This window comes from Phyllostomus hastatus, unplaced genomic scaffold (assembly GCF_019186645.2).
Source record: "Phyllostomus hastatus isolate PE091 unplaced genomic scaffold, TTU_PhHast_1.1 phas_contig_137, whole genome shotgun sequence".
NCBI lineage: Eukaryota > Metazoa > Chordata > Mammalia > Chiroptera > Phyllostomidae > Phyllostomus > Phyllostomus hastatus.
Window position 1 is genome coordinate 10,497,603 of NW_025333583.1, and position 14,707 is coordinate 10,512,309.

Below are 14,707 nucleotides of genomic sequence, written 5' to 3' on the forward strand. Positions count from 1 at the left end.
TTTCGTCTATATCCCCACCTTCATCTATAAGTATTTCAATATGCAATATCTAAAACACATACTTTTAAAAAAAACTCATAAAATTTAATAATAATTCCTTAATAGGCGCAAATAACCATTCAGCATTCACATTTCCCCAACTGTTCCAAAAACATTTAAAGCATTTTTTTACAGTTAAAAAGGTTTTTATATTAAGATTGATACCATTCTAAAGTCACTTTAGATTCTCCTCTGTCTCTTCTTTCCTCCCTCCCTCCCTAAACGCCACCCCTCCCTGCCCTTGTGCGTGTGCGCGCGCTCTCTCTCTCTCTCTCTCTCTCTCTCTCTCTCTCTCTCTCTCTCTCTCTCTCTCTCGCAGAGAAATCGCTCAGTACTTTTAAGGATAAGTTTGCTCGGTACTTTTAAGGACAAGTGGTGGCAAAAGCGCACAGAAATGTTATCACACATGCCATCTGGCCCAGCGGGCAGAGTCCTTAAAAACCAGTGCTTCTTCACAACCTTCTTCCATCTGACCAAATCTTTCTCCACCTGACTGGGTCACCCCTGTCTTCTCCTGACTCTACTTTGCCAGAATTTTGTCTTTTATCTGTAGGGCATTTGGGTCACCTACTACTGAATCTCCTATTCTATTCTAATTTTAACCACCTTCCCATTTTCTTATTCTTTGCAAATACCTAAACTATTCAAGAATTACACTGGTCACTCCTTCAGCAGATATTAATAAGCAGCTGTATAACAACCACAACTGTTGCTACTTTGAAATATACTTTCTAACTTAAACTTGCTTTCTCTTGCTTAAGGTTTATGTATAAAAGCCTAGAAATAATTTGGAAGTGTTCTATAAACATTTCTAATACAACACAACAAAAAACCCACACAAAAGGTAGGACAGAAGTACCCAGTAATTAATTTTCAGTGTTCTTTTGGCCCCTGGCATTCAGATCCCTAGTCCTGTGTTCACAAAATCCTTCTCAATAATTACACCAATATATATGGTCTATCAATATCATTGGAACAGTTAGCCCATCCTCTACAATAATGACTGGGGTCACCAGAGGTTACAACAGAAATTCCTTTGTTTCTCTAATAGGGACCATCAGCCAGGGCTGTGGTCTAATACAAAGCTAACTCCCAGGGACAAAACATTCCACTCACCCACCCATCCTTATCCCCCCCCAAGACATGACACCGGTAGGAAACCAAGTCAGTCATCTCTACTTCTGACAGACACTGCTATTCACAGTGAGAGTGGTTACTCCCAAAGCCCAGGCTTGTTTGTGGGGTGCCGCATGCCCCTCCCCTGCGAAGGGGGCCAGCTGTTCAGGATGAGGAGACAGGCTAGGGGAGCAGCGTTACCTGAATGGCTTCTTCCCGGAAGGCTCGGATGCAGTCCATGCTCTTCATAAAATACGGTGTTTCGTTGGTACCCAAAAACTGTTCAATGTGATTTATTAGCTGGAGACTCGCTGGAACGCAAGACAGTAATTTTATTTCTCTCCATTGAAAGGATGCTTGTTAGTTAGAGACTGTATCCTTCTGTGTGCCTGTAAGTACGAGTTACGGCTCAAGAGCCTCGTGGCCACTACGCACAAGGCTCCTTTTCCGGGCGGGGGAAGGGCAGGGGGTGGGGGCAGGGGGTGGTGGAACGAGATGGAAAATTTGATTCCAAACGCCTTTATTTGGAAAGTCTGTGTAGTACTTACTGATATTTGTCAAGAAATAAAATTTAATTTCTAAAATGCTTAGAATTATAGCTAAATGTTCCATTTGGGATTCCTTTTTTTTTTTTTTAATGTACTGGAAATTTTTAGTGAATTAATATTAAATGTCAGTTATGACCCGAACAATATCCTGACTTTGAGTAGAGCAAAAGAAGGTTAAAAATGTCCTCCACATGAACCTTCTTTTAAAATATTTTATTGTTTATGCTATTACAGTTGTCCCAATTGTTCGCCCTTCACCCTCTCCTACCCAGCCCACCCCTCCCACAGTCAGCCCCCACACCACTGTCCACGTCCATGGGCCCTTCATGTACGTTCTCTGACAAACCCCTCCACCTTCTTTCCATCAGCCCCACCTCCCCCAGCCCCCCTAACAGCTGTCAGTCTGTTCCATGAGTCTATGCCTCTGGTCCTATTTTGTTCATTAGTTTATTTTGTTAACTTATAACTGAGATCCCACAGTATTCATGTCTTACTGACTGGCTTATTTCACTTGGCATAATAGTCTCCATTTCCATCCATGCTTTTGTAAAAGGTAGGAATTCCTTCTTTTTTTCCATGTGGGATTTCAAATATTAAGGTGTTTGTTTGTTTTTAAATTGTTGTTGCTTTTTATCCTCCTCCCCCTGAATTTAGGAGCCACTGGGGTAATACAAAACTGTGTTTCCTGATATATTCGTAATAGCTAGATCCTTCAGTCTCTCCCCTAATTCCATTTAGGATTAATGCCAGACAGTGCAAGACAGTGAAAAATAATGAGGCAGGGATACCCCATCTTCTACCAATCCAGGTCAAATTAGGAAAGACCAGCCTCATTTTAATTTAATAATATCCTTTAGAGTGGGAAGTCATTGCTACGTATCTTCTGCTCTCAGGTGAGCAAATCTATTCTGTATGCTGCTCAGCAGTCTTCATCCCATAAAGACTTAATAAACAACAACTATCAGCCAGCAATGTCATAAATGACAGTATTTTCTCTTTCTCTAACAGAAAGAGAAAATACATTATCCCAAGGTGGACTGCAACTTGGGGCTGCCTCATAAACAAACAAACGATTCTTCAGTATAAAAGCAGAGGAAAACAGAAACAAAGTCATAAGGGAACTTCAGTTGCTGGGCAGATCAAAACTGACCCTTCTGATCTTTGTGGAAGAACAAACCAAGGAGACATGCACCGTCATGGCCTAAAGGCTCACTCTCACTTGTCCCCTGAACCCACTCACTAGCTGGCTGTTTGGCAAGCTGAATGGTCAAGACTGTCTAAGGCTGCGTGTCTGCCACAGCCACGCCTCACCTGAGCATTCCGACAGTTATGAATGTGTGTGTGCAATACGAATGCAAACTACTTTCAGGCTCACCTTAAAAGGTCACTATCGGAGTCACAGTGACCTGAGCGCTGCCTCATGCCTATGGAGAGCCTTATTTCCCAAGGCTCTTACAGAATGTGAAAAGGATTCAAAAACTGGATAAAGTATTTCCTAATATAATAATAAGTTTGCAGCAAGAGAAAATATGCCCAGTGACCATTTCATCTCTTCTATCAAGTAGGAGACGATAATCTCCATTATAAAAGAAACACTTAAGAAGTTTGAGGGGGATTAAAGAAACACTTCCTGCAATTTCTGAGATCTTTACCAATGTATGCTGCAGCAGTAAATTAAAATCCAACAACAATTCAAAGGAGAGACTGTTCAGATGGGTCTGTTTAAAGAAGGTAGACAATACAACCCTGATTGGCAGGCACAGCAGAAACCCATCAACAGAGGCTCAAAGCAACAAAAGCTATCTCCCTCTTTCAGCTTGGAAAGATGAAGTAACAAATGTTTGGTACTTCCTATACCACTGAGAGCAGTCTGCTTTATTAGACAGTATGATATAAAGTTCATTCAGAATTCTATACCTGGGCACAAATAGGAGCCATCACAGGTCAATGGCAACAATCCCAGAGATTCCAAGTGTCTCATTTCTTTTGAATGAGAATGAGGGATCTTTCTAGGTATAATGTAAATGTCCCTCTATGCTTGATTTACCATTTTCCTTAACTTAATCTGGTATATATTTATTTTGTAACTGCTACGTGTAAGATACTATGCTGTGTTCTGTGGAAGACTGAATGAAGCTGAAGGTAAGATCCTTGCCTTTGAGGAGCTCACACTCTAATATGTGAGACACACAAAAATAGTAATAGGAGGTAAATGTGAAGAATGCTATGGAAACATACCAATTGATCTGAATTTTTAAAAAGATTTTATTTATTTATTTTTAGAGAGGGAAGGGAGGGAGAAAGAGAGAGAAAGAGAAACATCAATGTGCAGTTGCTGGGGGCCGTGGCCTGCAACCCAGGCAAGTGCCCTGACTGGGAATCGAACCTGCGATGCTTTGGTTCACAGCCCGCGCTCAATCCACTGAGCTACGCCAGCCAGGTGATCTGAATTTTTAAAATATGTGGTGACTGTAAGAAAGTGTCATGAAACAACATGGCTTTCCAGCTGAGCAATGCAAAGTGACATTTGGCCAAAACTTAGCAGAAAACAGAGTGAGAAAAAGTCAGAAGACCAGAGGTGGAAAAGCACGTGGTGTGTCTGAAGAAAAGCAAATGGTCCAGTACATGGAGTCCCCAGACAGGAGTACAGGAAGAAACATGAGGAGTAGGAATCAGACAGGAAGAGGCTGGAGGAAGGGAGCGCCAAAAAGAAAGAATGACACATGTTATGAGTCCTGAGTTGGGACAGAGCCTGTCTCTTTAGAAAGTGTGGGAAGTAAAGGGTTCAAGACCAGTCTTTAAGGGACTACAACTTTTAGAGGCTGGAAAGAGAAAAAGGAGCTGGTAAAGGAGGCTCAGAAGACATGGTCAGGGTGATGGGTGAAGACCAGGAGGACATGGTGTCACAGATAGAAGAGATGAAGAATACATCTCTTCAGCTGCCTGCTGTACAATACATAACATTATATGTTATTATTACATAAAGACTGGAAGAAAAAGAGTATAAAGAGCACAAGGGATTAAGGACTACATTTATGGAGCCCTCAGACCCTCGAGCCCAAGCAGTAACTAAATAAATACTGAGCTGCTTTGCAAAAACACAGCTTTCTGACCCACTTTATCATGAAATATGATGGAACACATATACACACAGTTGTTATCTTACAGAGAAAAATATTCAAGAGACTAAAATAAAGCTAATGCAAGAGCCAACAATCCATTTGCAATAACGACAGAGGAAAGAAAGAATTCAAAGAAAAGGAAGTAGGAATGTCAATATCCAGTTTCTATTTAAGAATGAAGTGCTTGCGTATTTGTGGGCATATTCAGATTTAGTTTCCTTATTTACATATTAGACTGTTCTATGCCTTCTTCCAGAAGGCTCAGGAACACAGGCATATGAACACTGCCAAACTTCCAACAGATCCAACGAGTACAAAGAGCCAGATTTTGCCCCTCTGGAAAAAATCAGTTACATGGTCTGTGCCTCTGACCCATGATTCTAAATTCTGTCCCTCTCCCTGGACTGTTCTGTGGTTCACTGATTGCAACGAACCACTGACCACTAGTGAATAGCTATTATGGATGATACTTTAATACATGATTGTGAGAACGGGATGTGGACAAGAGACTTCCCTTCCTGAGCATGGTGGCACTTCATATTTTCCTGCTACTTTTAATACAAGTAAACTGCAGAAAAGGCCGACAAAAATAATACTCTTCTTTGGCTAGATTATGCTTTTGACTCCCCGTACCCTCCAGCCCCACATAAAGGAAATGCTGATCATCAGGGTGCCTTTCTCTGCTTCCACATCAATTACAGGGCTAAGGAATGGCCGTCAGTCTTCATACTGAGTAATTCACATTCTCGATTATAATTCACCAAATGCTTTTCAGAATTAGTCAAAGGCTCAGTAATACTCATTAGTAGCTAATATAAAAAATGGCCATTGGAAGGGCCATCCATCTTAGGGTCCCAAGTCAGGCAAGGGCCTTCATTTATATCAATGAGTCTTCAAAATCAAAACGTCTGTTCTGAATTTCAAAAATGTCTGTTCTGGATTTTGAGGTTTTAAATACGGGCATTATATACTGACCCAGAATCTTACGTGAGTACAGATTGTTGATACACAAAATCAGTCTCAAACCAAAGATACGTTAGTGTTATATTTAAATGCTGTCCAGATTCAGAAGGGCTACATAAGAGGAAAACGGCAGTTTTCTTGTTTAATGGAAATGTATGCTCTCCCTCTCTGGAGAAAACATTCCACACCGTTCAAAGGCCCATGAAATGAACCACCTCTCTCCTTGCTGCAGTCACAGGGGCCAGAACACCTGGGACCGTGTGCCTGCCGGCCTCCGACTTTACATTCACTTACAACCATTCACTCTGTTAAGATGCTCCCGACAAAGTGAAAGGAAGTCATTTATTGTGGGTTTTCTTCCTCCATCAGACAGAGCCAAAAAATAAAAATAAAAAAATAAAAGAGCAGTAGGTTCACTTATTTGTCACATACTACACAGAAAGGACCAGAAAGCCATTTCAAAAGATATCACTGGACCCAGGTATCCATTCAAAATATCTCCCATTTAATTCCTCTCACCCTCTCACCTTATGTGAGTGTTGCTTATTGAAGAGGTGCACGTTTTGCAGATATCAACAGCGAAATCATTTTAAATGTTAGGAACAGATTTACATAGCCAATTACAATGACATCTTTATAAAACAAAATGAAAAAGTGACAATAAAACTCAAGCACCTAAATCAAATAAGTATCTGGTCAAGCCAGCCATTAAGAGAATAAAAAGAAATATCTATCAGCAAATAAACCTCTAAGCAAGTAGTCCAATCTGCCGCTAATTAAATCTGTATGTAAATTACTATCCCTGTTTTAAGCCAATGACTTACAAGAAACATTTGCCTGATAAGAAAACGAGTCTGGCCCTGGCTGGTGTGGCTCAGTGGATTGAATGGCAGCCTGCGAACGTACAAAAGGGTCACCGGTTTGATTCCCACTCAGGGGATATGACAGGATTGCGGGCCAGGTCCCCAGGAGGGGGTGCTCTAGAGGCAACTACACATTGATGTTTCCCTCCCTCTGTCTTCTTCACTTCCCCATTCTAAAAATAAATAAAATCTTAAAAAAAAAGAAAAAAAATGAGCCTGTTTTAATATAGGCAACTAAAACAGAAAAGGATCATAAAACAGGCTTCCTTATGTCTCCTTACTACAGGATACAAATTGGTCATTGTGGGTAGAGGCTGTGTGTACACCAGTCAGGGCCCCACAAAAAGAACAGAAATCACTGAATTTTTAACCCAGGAAATTTAATGAAGGCAACTGTTACACAGGTGATGAAAAGCTGTAATGCCAGCTGGGGACGGTGCTGCAACCCAGAGATTAGAAAGAAGGAGAAGCCCTTAGCACTCCTTGGCAGTGCGGGGAAGGGAAGGGAAGGAAGAGGGGTGCACCTAGGGTTCAGAGGCATGGTCCTATGAGAGCCACACCACGGAGGACTGAAGATGCTGCCCAACACATTAAGGAAGAAAGAGAAATACTCTATCTGCTGCATCTTGCCTTACTTCCCACCAATCTCCCACCAGCGTCTTCCACTGGCTCAACGCAGCAGGAAACCAGCAGATGTGGAAGCCTGGGAAATGCAACCTGCTCTGCTCCCCGCTCCCCCCAGATCAGATGCACAAGGGAAGAGTGAGGAGTGGATCTAGGGATTGAGAGGCACAATGTGTTTATTATAAACTCACAAAGGCACACACACTATTTTAGGCAGTAAATATTTCCAAGAGATAGAAATTAACAAGGTATTCTTTAAATAATAAGGAAAGATAAGATGTATAGATTTTTTTTCTTTCCAGTGAGGTAGACTACAATGAAATTCAACTGAAGTTGTTAGAAAAGTTCACAAGCATATTCACATTTAAAGCTTTTCCCAGCCATTTAAGCTTTTAAAAGCTGTACTTCTACAAAAAACAGAATTAGGTAAAAAAAAAAAAAAGATTTCACTCCTACTTGAAATATCTTTAGAGCTACATACATTTCCCTTCCCTCGGGTTTAACACGGTGCAACACGGCAGAGCTGCCACACTCTGTGTGGACCGTGATGATAAACCAGGGGAACTGGAAGTGACTGAACTCTTCCCCTGGTGTTCATGTCCTGCTGGAAGTCAAATGTGTTATTTCTTCTAAAAATTTAAGTACAAAAAAAAGGTATCCTAAATATTTTTCCTCTAAATGACAAAAGATATGCTGATTTATTTCTCCATTATCCTTCATGCTTCCACTTCCCAAAGAGTTCGGATCTAAGATACCAGAAGAATTTGCCCTGAACATGCTCCTTGGCCTGGCACTCTTGCTTCTAGTTTACTGGTCTTTAATGAGACAGTCTCGCTGGGGAAAAAGAAATCACTGGGTGGCAACAAAAGAAACTGAGAACTCAGAGGAAAAAAGTATGTGCTTTTTGAACCTAAGAAGGCTACTCAAATGTCTCGTTTTTCATCAGTGCCCTGTGAATCCGACATGGCTCTGTCCTGCTCCCTGCCCTTTCTCTGTCCTCCCTCCTTTTGGAAATGTTCTGCCAGACCCTGGCCCAGACTCCCTCAGCCAGCAGACAGAAGTTGCCTGCCCCCCTTTTAAGAGGAGAAAAAGTCAGCAGATACCACACAGAGGAGGACACCACAGCGACAACACTATGCATGACCAGTGGCACAGGAAATTGAACTACGGTATATGAAGTGCTGACCACCTCAACTCTACAGATACAGCCCTGGTTGCTTTATTATCATTGTTATTATTTTTCTTACCAATAACTAAAAAACTCAATTAAAACCTCACCATTTAGACTCCCAAGTTCAGTCACAGCCCATTCTTTCATGCTTAACGATTTTCTCATTAACTGCAGTAATTTCTTACAAATTGCACTAATAAAAGTTAACTCCTGCTGGGTGTTTTCCCCCTTTGTAAATGCAGCCTTTTCATTGAAGTGTTAAATTAAAACCCCAGGCACAAGGCAGAGTAAATGCAAGCCCTCATTGTCGGAATCCGTTCTTGCAGACTATGAGACCTCTCTGTTTCATTTTTGTTTTTATTTGAGTTTACTATGACTCCTACTTTGTAGTAACAGGAAGGATGATATTGGAGATCTCTCGGCCTTAGCTTACTCTAGAAAATAGGTGGTATGTGCAAATGATTAAGAAACTAGAGAAATGGCATCCAGTTAGCCTGCTGGCTGTAAGTTCACTTCATGTCAGAGAACATTATAACAAGTCTTTTTCATTCTGGATGAATAATATTTCTCATCTTAAGTACCTTGGGTGTGAGACCAGATCTGTTCCCAAGTCAGCTGAAAAATTTTGTTTCCTGGTCAGTGGTGGGTTCCATGACATTCTATGGTCTTTTTCTTTTTTTTTTTTTAATTCAAAACATTCAATTTAAGCATTCAAGACCCACTGAACATGTTCCACAAAATCTGAAGGTTATCAATTAATATTTACAGGGCATACAGTAGTTAACTAAAGACCAGAGAAAATCCACTCTAGTGTAGCTAATTTCTCCAATCTAGAAAAGTAATGCACTTAAAGGAGAAAATTGTGACATGATGCTACTTTAAGAAAGAAACTAAAGGAAGATCTCGTGACATGAGAAAGTGATTTCTTCAGCTTATTTATGTAACATACGTGTGTGTACCGTATGCTTTCAGGCATATGGTGGGGTGGAGGTAGAAAGCAGAGAGGGCAGAGAAAGGTCTCCACAATTTTTTAAGGTCCCAGAATTCTAAAACTTGGCAAAGGTCACTAAAATAAAAGACATGTAGAAGAATTAAGAACCTTACCATCTAAACCTGATTGCACTCCAGATGAGCAGTAGGAGGAAGGCAGAATGTGAGATGACAGTGTTTGGACTGTAGCAATTTTACTGTACCTGTCTAGCTTTACACCTGGGCGGACCTCATGAAAGTAACGTAGGAAGTAAGCAGAAGGAACCAAGTAGCCATAGTAACAGTGCAGGCAAGAAGAAATGCTCTGGAACAGGAGACCAATCTGGCAATGGGATCCAATTAAAAGGGGGTAATTGAATGTAACTGAAATTCTTGTATTAGTTGAAGAGATGCACTGCGTGATGAATCAGACTCCTCAGCACGGAGAGAAGCAGGTGGCCACTGGCTGAATGTACTTTTGTGGATTATGGAGGAGTGGGAGGTGGCGCACAGTGCTTTATGATGCCTCAGAAATCTGAGTCATTCTTTAAAGAAAATATCAAGTACCAGAAGTTTTACAACTGTACTACATGTACACCTTTCTAAAAGTGGATACATAACGACACCCAGTGTTTATGTGGTATCTTCTCTTAAGGACCCCTCAGATCCTTCTTTTTCCCTTCATATTTTCCTTTATCTTTTCTTGATTTTGTGAAGAATGTTGTATAATACTGTACAGCTCAAAATAGAGACATGTTGTTTTTCTCTACTTTTTGATAGGGCTAAATTTTTAAAAAATATATTTTATTGATTATGCTATTACAGTTGTCCCACATTCCCCCCTTTATTCCCCTCTGCCCTGCACGCCCTCTCCCACCCACATTCCCCCTCCTTTAGTTCATGTCCATGGGTCATACATACAAGTTCTTTGGCTTCTACATTTCCTATACTATTCTTAACCTCCCCTGTCTATTTTTTACCTACCATTTATGCTACTTATTCTCTGTACCTTTTCCCCCTTTCTCCTCCTCCCACTCACCTGTTGCTATCCCTCCATGTGATCTCCATTTCTGTGGTTATGTTCCTGTTCTAGTTGTTTGCTTAGTTTGCTTTTGTTTTAGGTATGGTTGTTAATAACTGTGAGTTTGCTGTCATTTTACTGTTCATATTTTTCATCTTCTTTTTCTTAGCTAAATCCCTGTAACATTTCATATAATAGGGGCTTGGTGATGATTAACTTCAACTTCACTTTATCTGAGAAGCACTTTATCTGCCCTTCCATTCTGAATAAAAGCTTTGCTGGACAGAGTAATCCTGAATGTAGGTCCTTGCCTTTCATAACTTGGAATACTTCTTTCTAGCCCCTTCTTGCCTGTAAGGTTTATTTTGGGAAATTAGCTGATAATCTAATGGGAACTCCTTTGTAGGTAATTGTGTACTTTTTTCTTGCTGCTTCTAAGATTCTCTCCTTATTTTTAATCTTGGCTAATGTAATTATGATGTGCTTTGGTGAGTTCCTCCTTGGGTCCAACTTCTTTGGGGCTCTCTGAGCTTCCTGGACTTCCTGGAAATCTGTTTCCTTTGGCAGACTGAGGAAGTTCTCCTCCTCATTAGTTTTTCAAATAAGTTTTCAATTTGTTGCTCCTCCTCTTCTCCTTCTGGTACCCCTATAATTCAGATGTTGGAATGTTTAAAGATGTCCTGGAGGTTCCTAAGCCTCTCCTCATTTTTTTGAATTGTTTCTTCATTCTTTTCTGGTTGAATGTTTCTTCCTTCTGGTCCACACCGTTGATTTGAGTCCCAGTTTCCTTCCCGTCACTGTTGGTTCCCTGTACATTTTCCTTTATTTCACTTTTCATAGCCTCCATTTTTTCCCTCTAATTTGTGACCAAATTCAACCAATTCTGTGAGCATCCTGATTACCAGTATTTTGAACTGTGCATCTGAGAGGTTGGCTCTCTCTTCATTGCTTAGTTGTATGTTTTCTAGAGCTTTGCTCTGTTCTTTCATTTGGGCCATTTTTTTTCTCAGAGCACCTGTTACGTAGTAAGTGGCAGAGCCTTAGGTGTTCACAAGGGTGGGGCAACCCATGTGGCTGGGTTGTGACGCTGCATTCGGGGGAGGGGTCTGAGAGGGAACAGTGCTGCTTGCTCTGCTCTCTGCCAGTTTTCAGTTACCTTCTCCGCTACCCACAATCAAATTGGGCCCTTCTGGCGCTGATTCCCAGGTGGGTGGGCTTGTGTACATTCTAACACTCTGTGGGGTCTCTCCAGCGAACTCTCTTGTGAAGCTGGGAGTTTCTCCTGCTGCCTCAATCCCCACAGGTGTTTTCAGTTGGTGATTTGAGGCTTTATGTCCCCGCGCTGGGACCCTGGGTTGCATGGTCTGTTTCGCTCCCCAGTTGTTCCTCCCAGTTTATCTGCAGTGAATGTGGGACCACCTGCTCCACCAGCTGCCGCCTTGCTGTGAGTCCTCTCTGCCCAGCTGCCCATCTCTGCCCCTACTACAGGTTTGGATGGATGTGCCTTCTTTAACTCCTTGGTTGTCCAACTTCTGTACAGTTCGATTTTCTGTCAGTTCTGGTTGTTTTTTGTTTTTAAATTGTTGTTGTCCTTCCTTTGGTTGTGTGAGGAGGCACAGTGTGCCTACCTACTCCTCCACCTTGGCTGGAAGTTGATAGGGCTAAAATTTAGGAATTAATCTAAAGAACCTGAGAATCAATTCTGCTATAATTCTAAATTCAAATTGTCATTATTCCCAAGTACTGCTTTGTTCAACAATGGAAATAAAAAAATGATTATTAATCAGAAGTACTTAGAACATAAAAAGAGATGGAGGTTACTTGATGGCAGACTAGCAGCAGCATCTGATAACAACTCACACTACAATAACACTACTACGCATCTCTGACAGTGGCTCCCACTACAATAAAACTCCTACTGATGGTGGACCAGCAGCAGCATCTCTGACAGTGGCTCCCACTACGATGAAACTACTACTGCACATTAGCACCTATCCCAGGACATGTTCACTTTTAAATCACACGCATCTCTTAAGAATGGATAAGAAAAAGAATGGCCATTTTTTCTGGAAGGGATATTATGAGCAAACATAGAGGCAGGAAAGGCAATGTCGCAAGGGTATTATCAGGAATACAGTTTGGTTTGGGTTCAGGGGTCACAAAGGGGGCCTGCAGAAGATGGGTCTGGATTAGCAGGGTGGGACCAGATCATGGAAAGCCTGGAATGAGACATCAACTTTAAAGACATGGGGAATAATTAAGAAGGGCTGGCCCACAATCAAACTGTGCTATAAGAAGCTAAACATATACCAACACATGGAATATGTTGAATGAGAGCAACTCTGAGGATAACTAACACAGAGTGCTGTAACTGTCCAATGGTGAAGTAATGAAAACCTGAATTAGAATGATGGTAGGTAGGATGGAAAAGGGAGAGACAGATCTGGAAAATGATTAGAAATTAGAAGAGAATTAGAAATGGGTGCAAAGTGGCCAGAAATGATCAACAACAAAGAGGTGAAACCACAGTAGCAGCAAGAGTCCCTTACTTCCGGGGAAAGCCCTGTTAGCACCCACAGCATGAAGACACCCCACCAGTTAGGCTGCTGCCTCACTGGGGACAGATATCCTTTCCCGAGCCCTCTCCTATCCAGCCTTTTATGGCTCAGGCTATGCCCATCTCCTCCACAAATTCTTCCTCCCACTGGTCACCCACTTGCATCTGTACCCATACTCTGCCTTCAGTCTTACTGCTTCGGATGAACTATCTGTGCATCTAAATTACCCTCTTCCTCTTGTGCCCCAGACCCCACACCTCTCTCCCACTCAAGGATTTCATCCAGTCTCATACTTTATAAAGTACCTCTATGTTGACTTCTCCCAGACCTTTTCTCCGAAGTCCAGACCTGCATAACCAACTTAACATGTCCTTTCTAAGTAGGAATCCCTTCCAACTGCTTAGGCCAAAAATCTTCCAAGTCATCCCTGACTCGTTTTTTCCTCTCGCACCTTAGATTCAAACCATTAGCAAAACCTGACAATTATACTTCCAAAACATACCAAGAATCTGACCTCTTCTCACTACCTCTGTCACTTGGATTATTACAGTAGCTTTCTAACTTACCTGCTTACTCCAGCCTTGCCCATTCTCAACGCAGCAGCCAGAGCACCTTTTACAACACACAAGTCAATCAGACCACTCTCTACCCAGAACTCTTCAGTGGTGCCCCATCTCACGCAGAGTAAAGCAAAGGTCTAGGAGGCCTTACATGGTGTGTGCCCCAGCTACCTTCCTGATCTCATCTTCTGCTTCTTTCCTCCAGCCAGACTGGCCTCCTTAAGGCTCCTTTCTAGACAAAGGCAAACCTACTCCTGCTTCAGACGAGCATGGTGCTGCTCTCTCTGTCTGCAAAGCTCTCCCCAGAGATGCCCCCCAGTCTCTCTCCTCCACTCTCCTCAATTCTCTGTTCATACGACACCCCAGAAGTGAGTCTTCCTTGATCCTCTACAGAAAATCACAAGCCTGTCTCACCCCAGCATTCACTCTCCCACCGTCCTGTTTTAATTTCTTCAATGTGCTGTCATGAGTTGACCTTATTTGAATATAGGATCCTTGGAGATGTAATCAAATTAAGATGAGGCTGTACTCTACTATGACTGGTTTCCTTACAAGAGGTAAATCTGAACACAGACACACAGAGAGAACTCCATGTAAAGATGGAGGTAGAGACTGGAGTGACGCATCTACAAGCCAAAGAACCCAAGGACTGCCAGCTGTCACCAAAAGGTAAGAGAGGGGCATGGAATAGATTCTGCCTTGACTCCTCATTTGGAACCAACCCTTCCGACACCTTGATTTTGAACTTCTAGCCTCCAGAACTGTGAGAAAATGAACTTCTGTTGTTTTAAGCCAGCCAGTTTGTGATACTTTGTTATAGCAGCCCTAGGAGACTAATACAAGTGCTTACCTCCATTTATATGTTTTTTCTTGTTTACCGTCTTTGCCTTGGCAGTGACTAGCACCAAATAAGATGCTACCCATTTGCTGAGTAGCATCTATGCCTCTCTATGCCTTGGATCTAGGCCTCTCTGGTTTATTCCTCTAAAAGCCTAAGGAATGAAGATGTCTTTTTGTGTTCCCTCAATTAAAATCCATACACTACCTATGCGGTGTAAGTTATCACTAAGGGAAATGGCCAGCCTAGGATTTTTTTGTTACTGCCCTTTGCCTTAATTTTATAGATACTAAAACGGCTGAGGTAAGGCTCTAG

The 14,707-nt window shown here is 41.8% G+C and overlaps 1 protein-coding gene across 1 annotated transcript in view; it reads right to left on the bottom strand.

Annotated features, from left to right (window-relative positions):
• XRCC5 (X-ray repair cross complementing 5) overlaps positions 1-14,707 on the bottom strand; it is a 95,283-nt gene that overhangs the window by 14,241 nt on the left and 66,335 nt on the right. Inside the window, exon 17 of the mRNA XM_045853674.1 lies at positions 1,357-1,466. Coding sequence (XP_045709630.1) covers positions 1,357-1,466 — 110 coding nt within the window. The remainder of the gene's footprint in view (positions 1-1,356; positions 1,467-14,707) is intronic.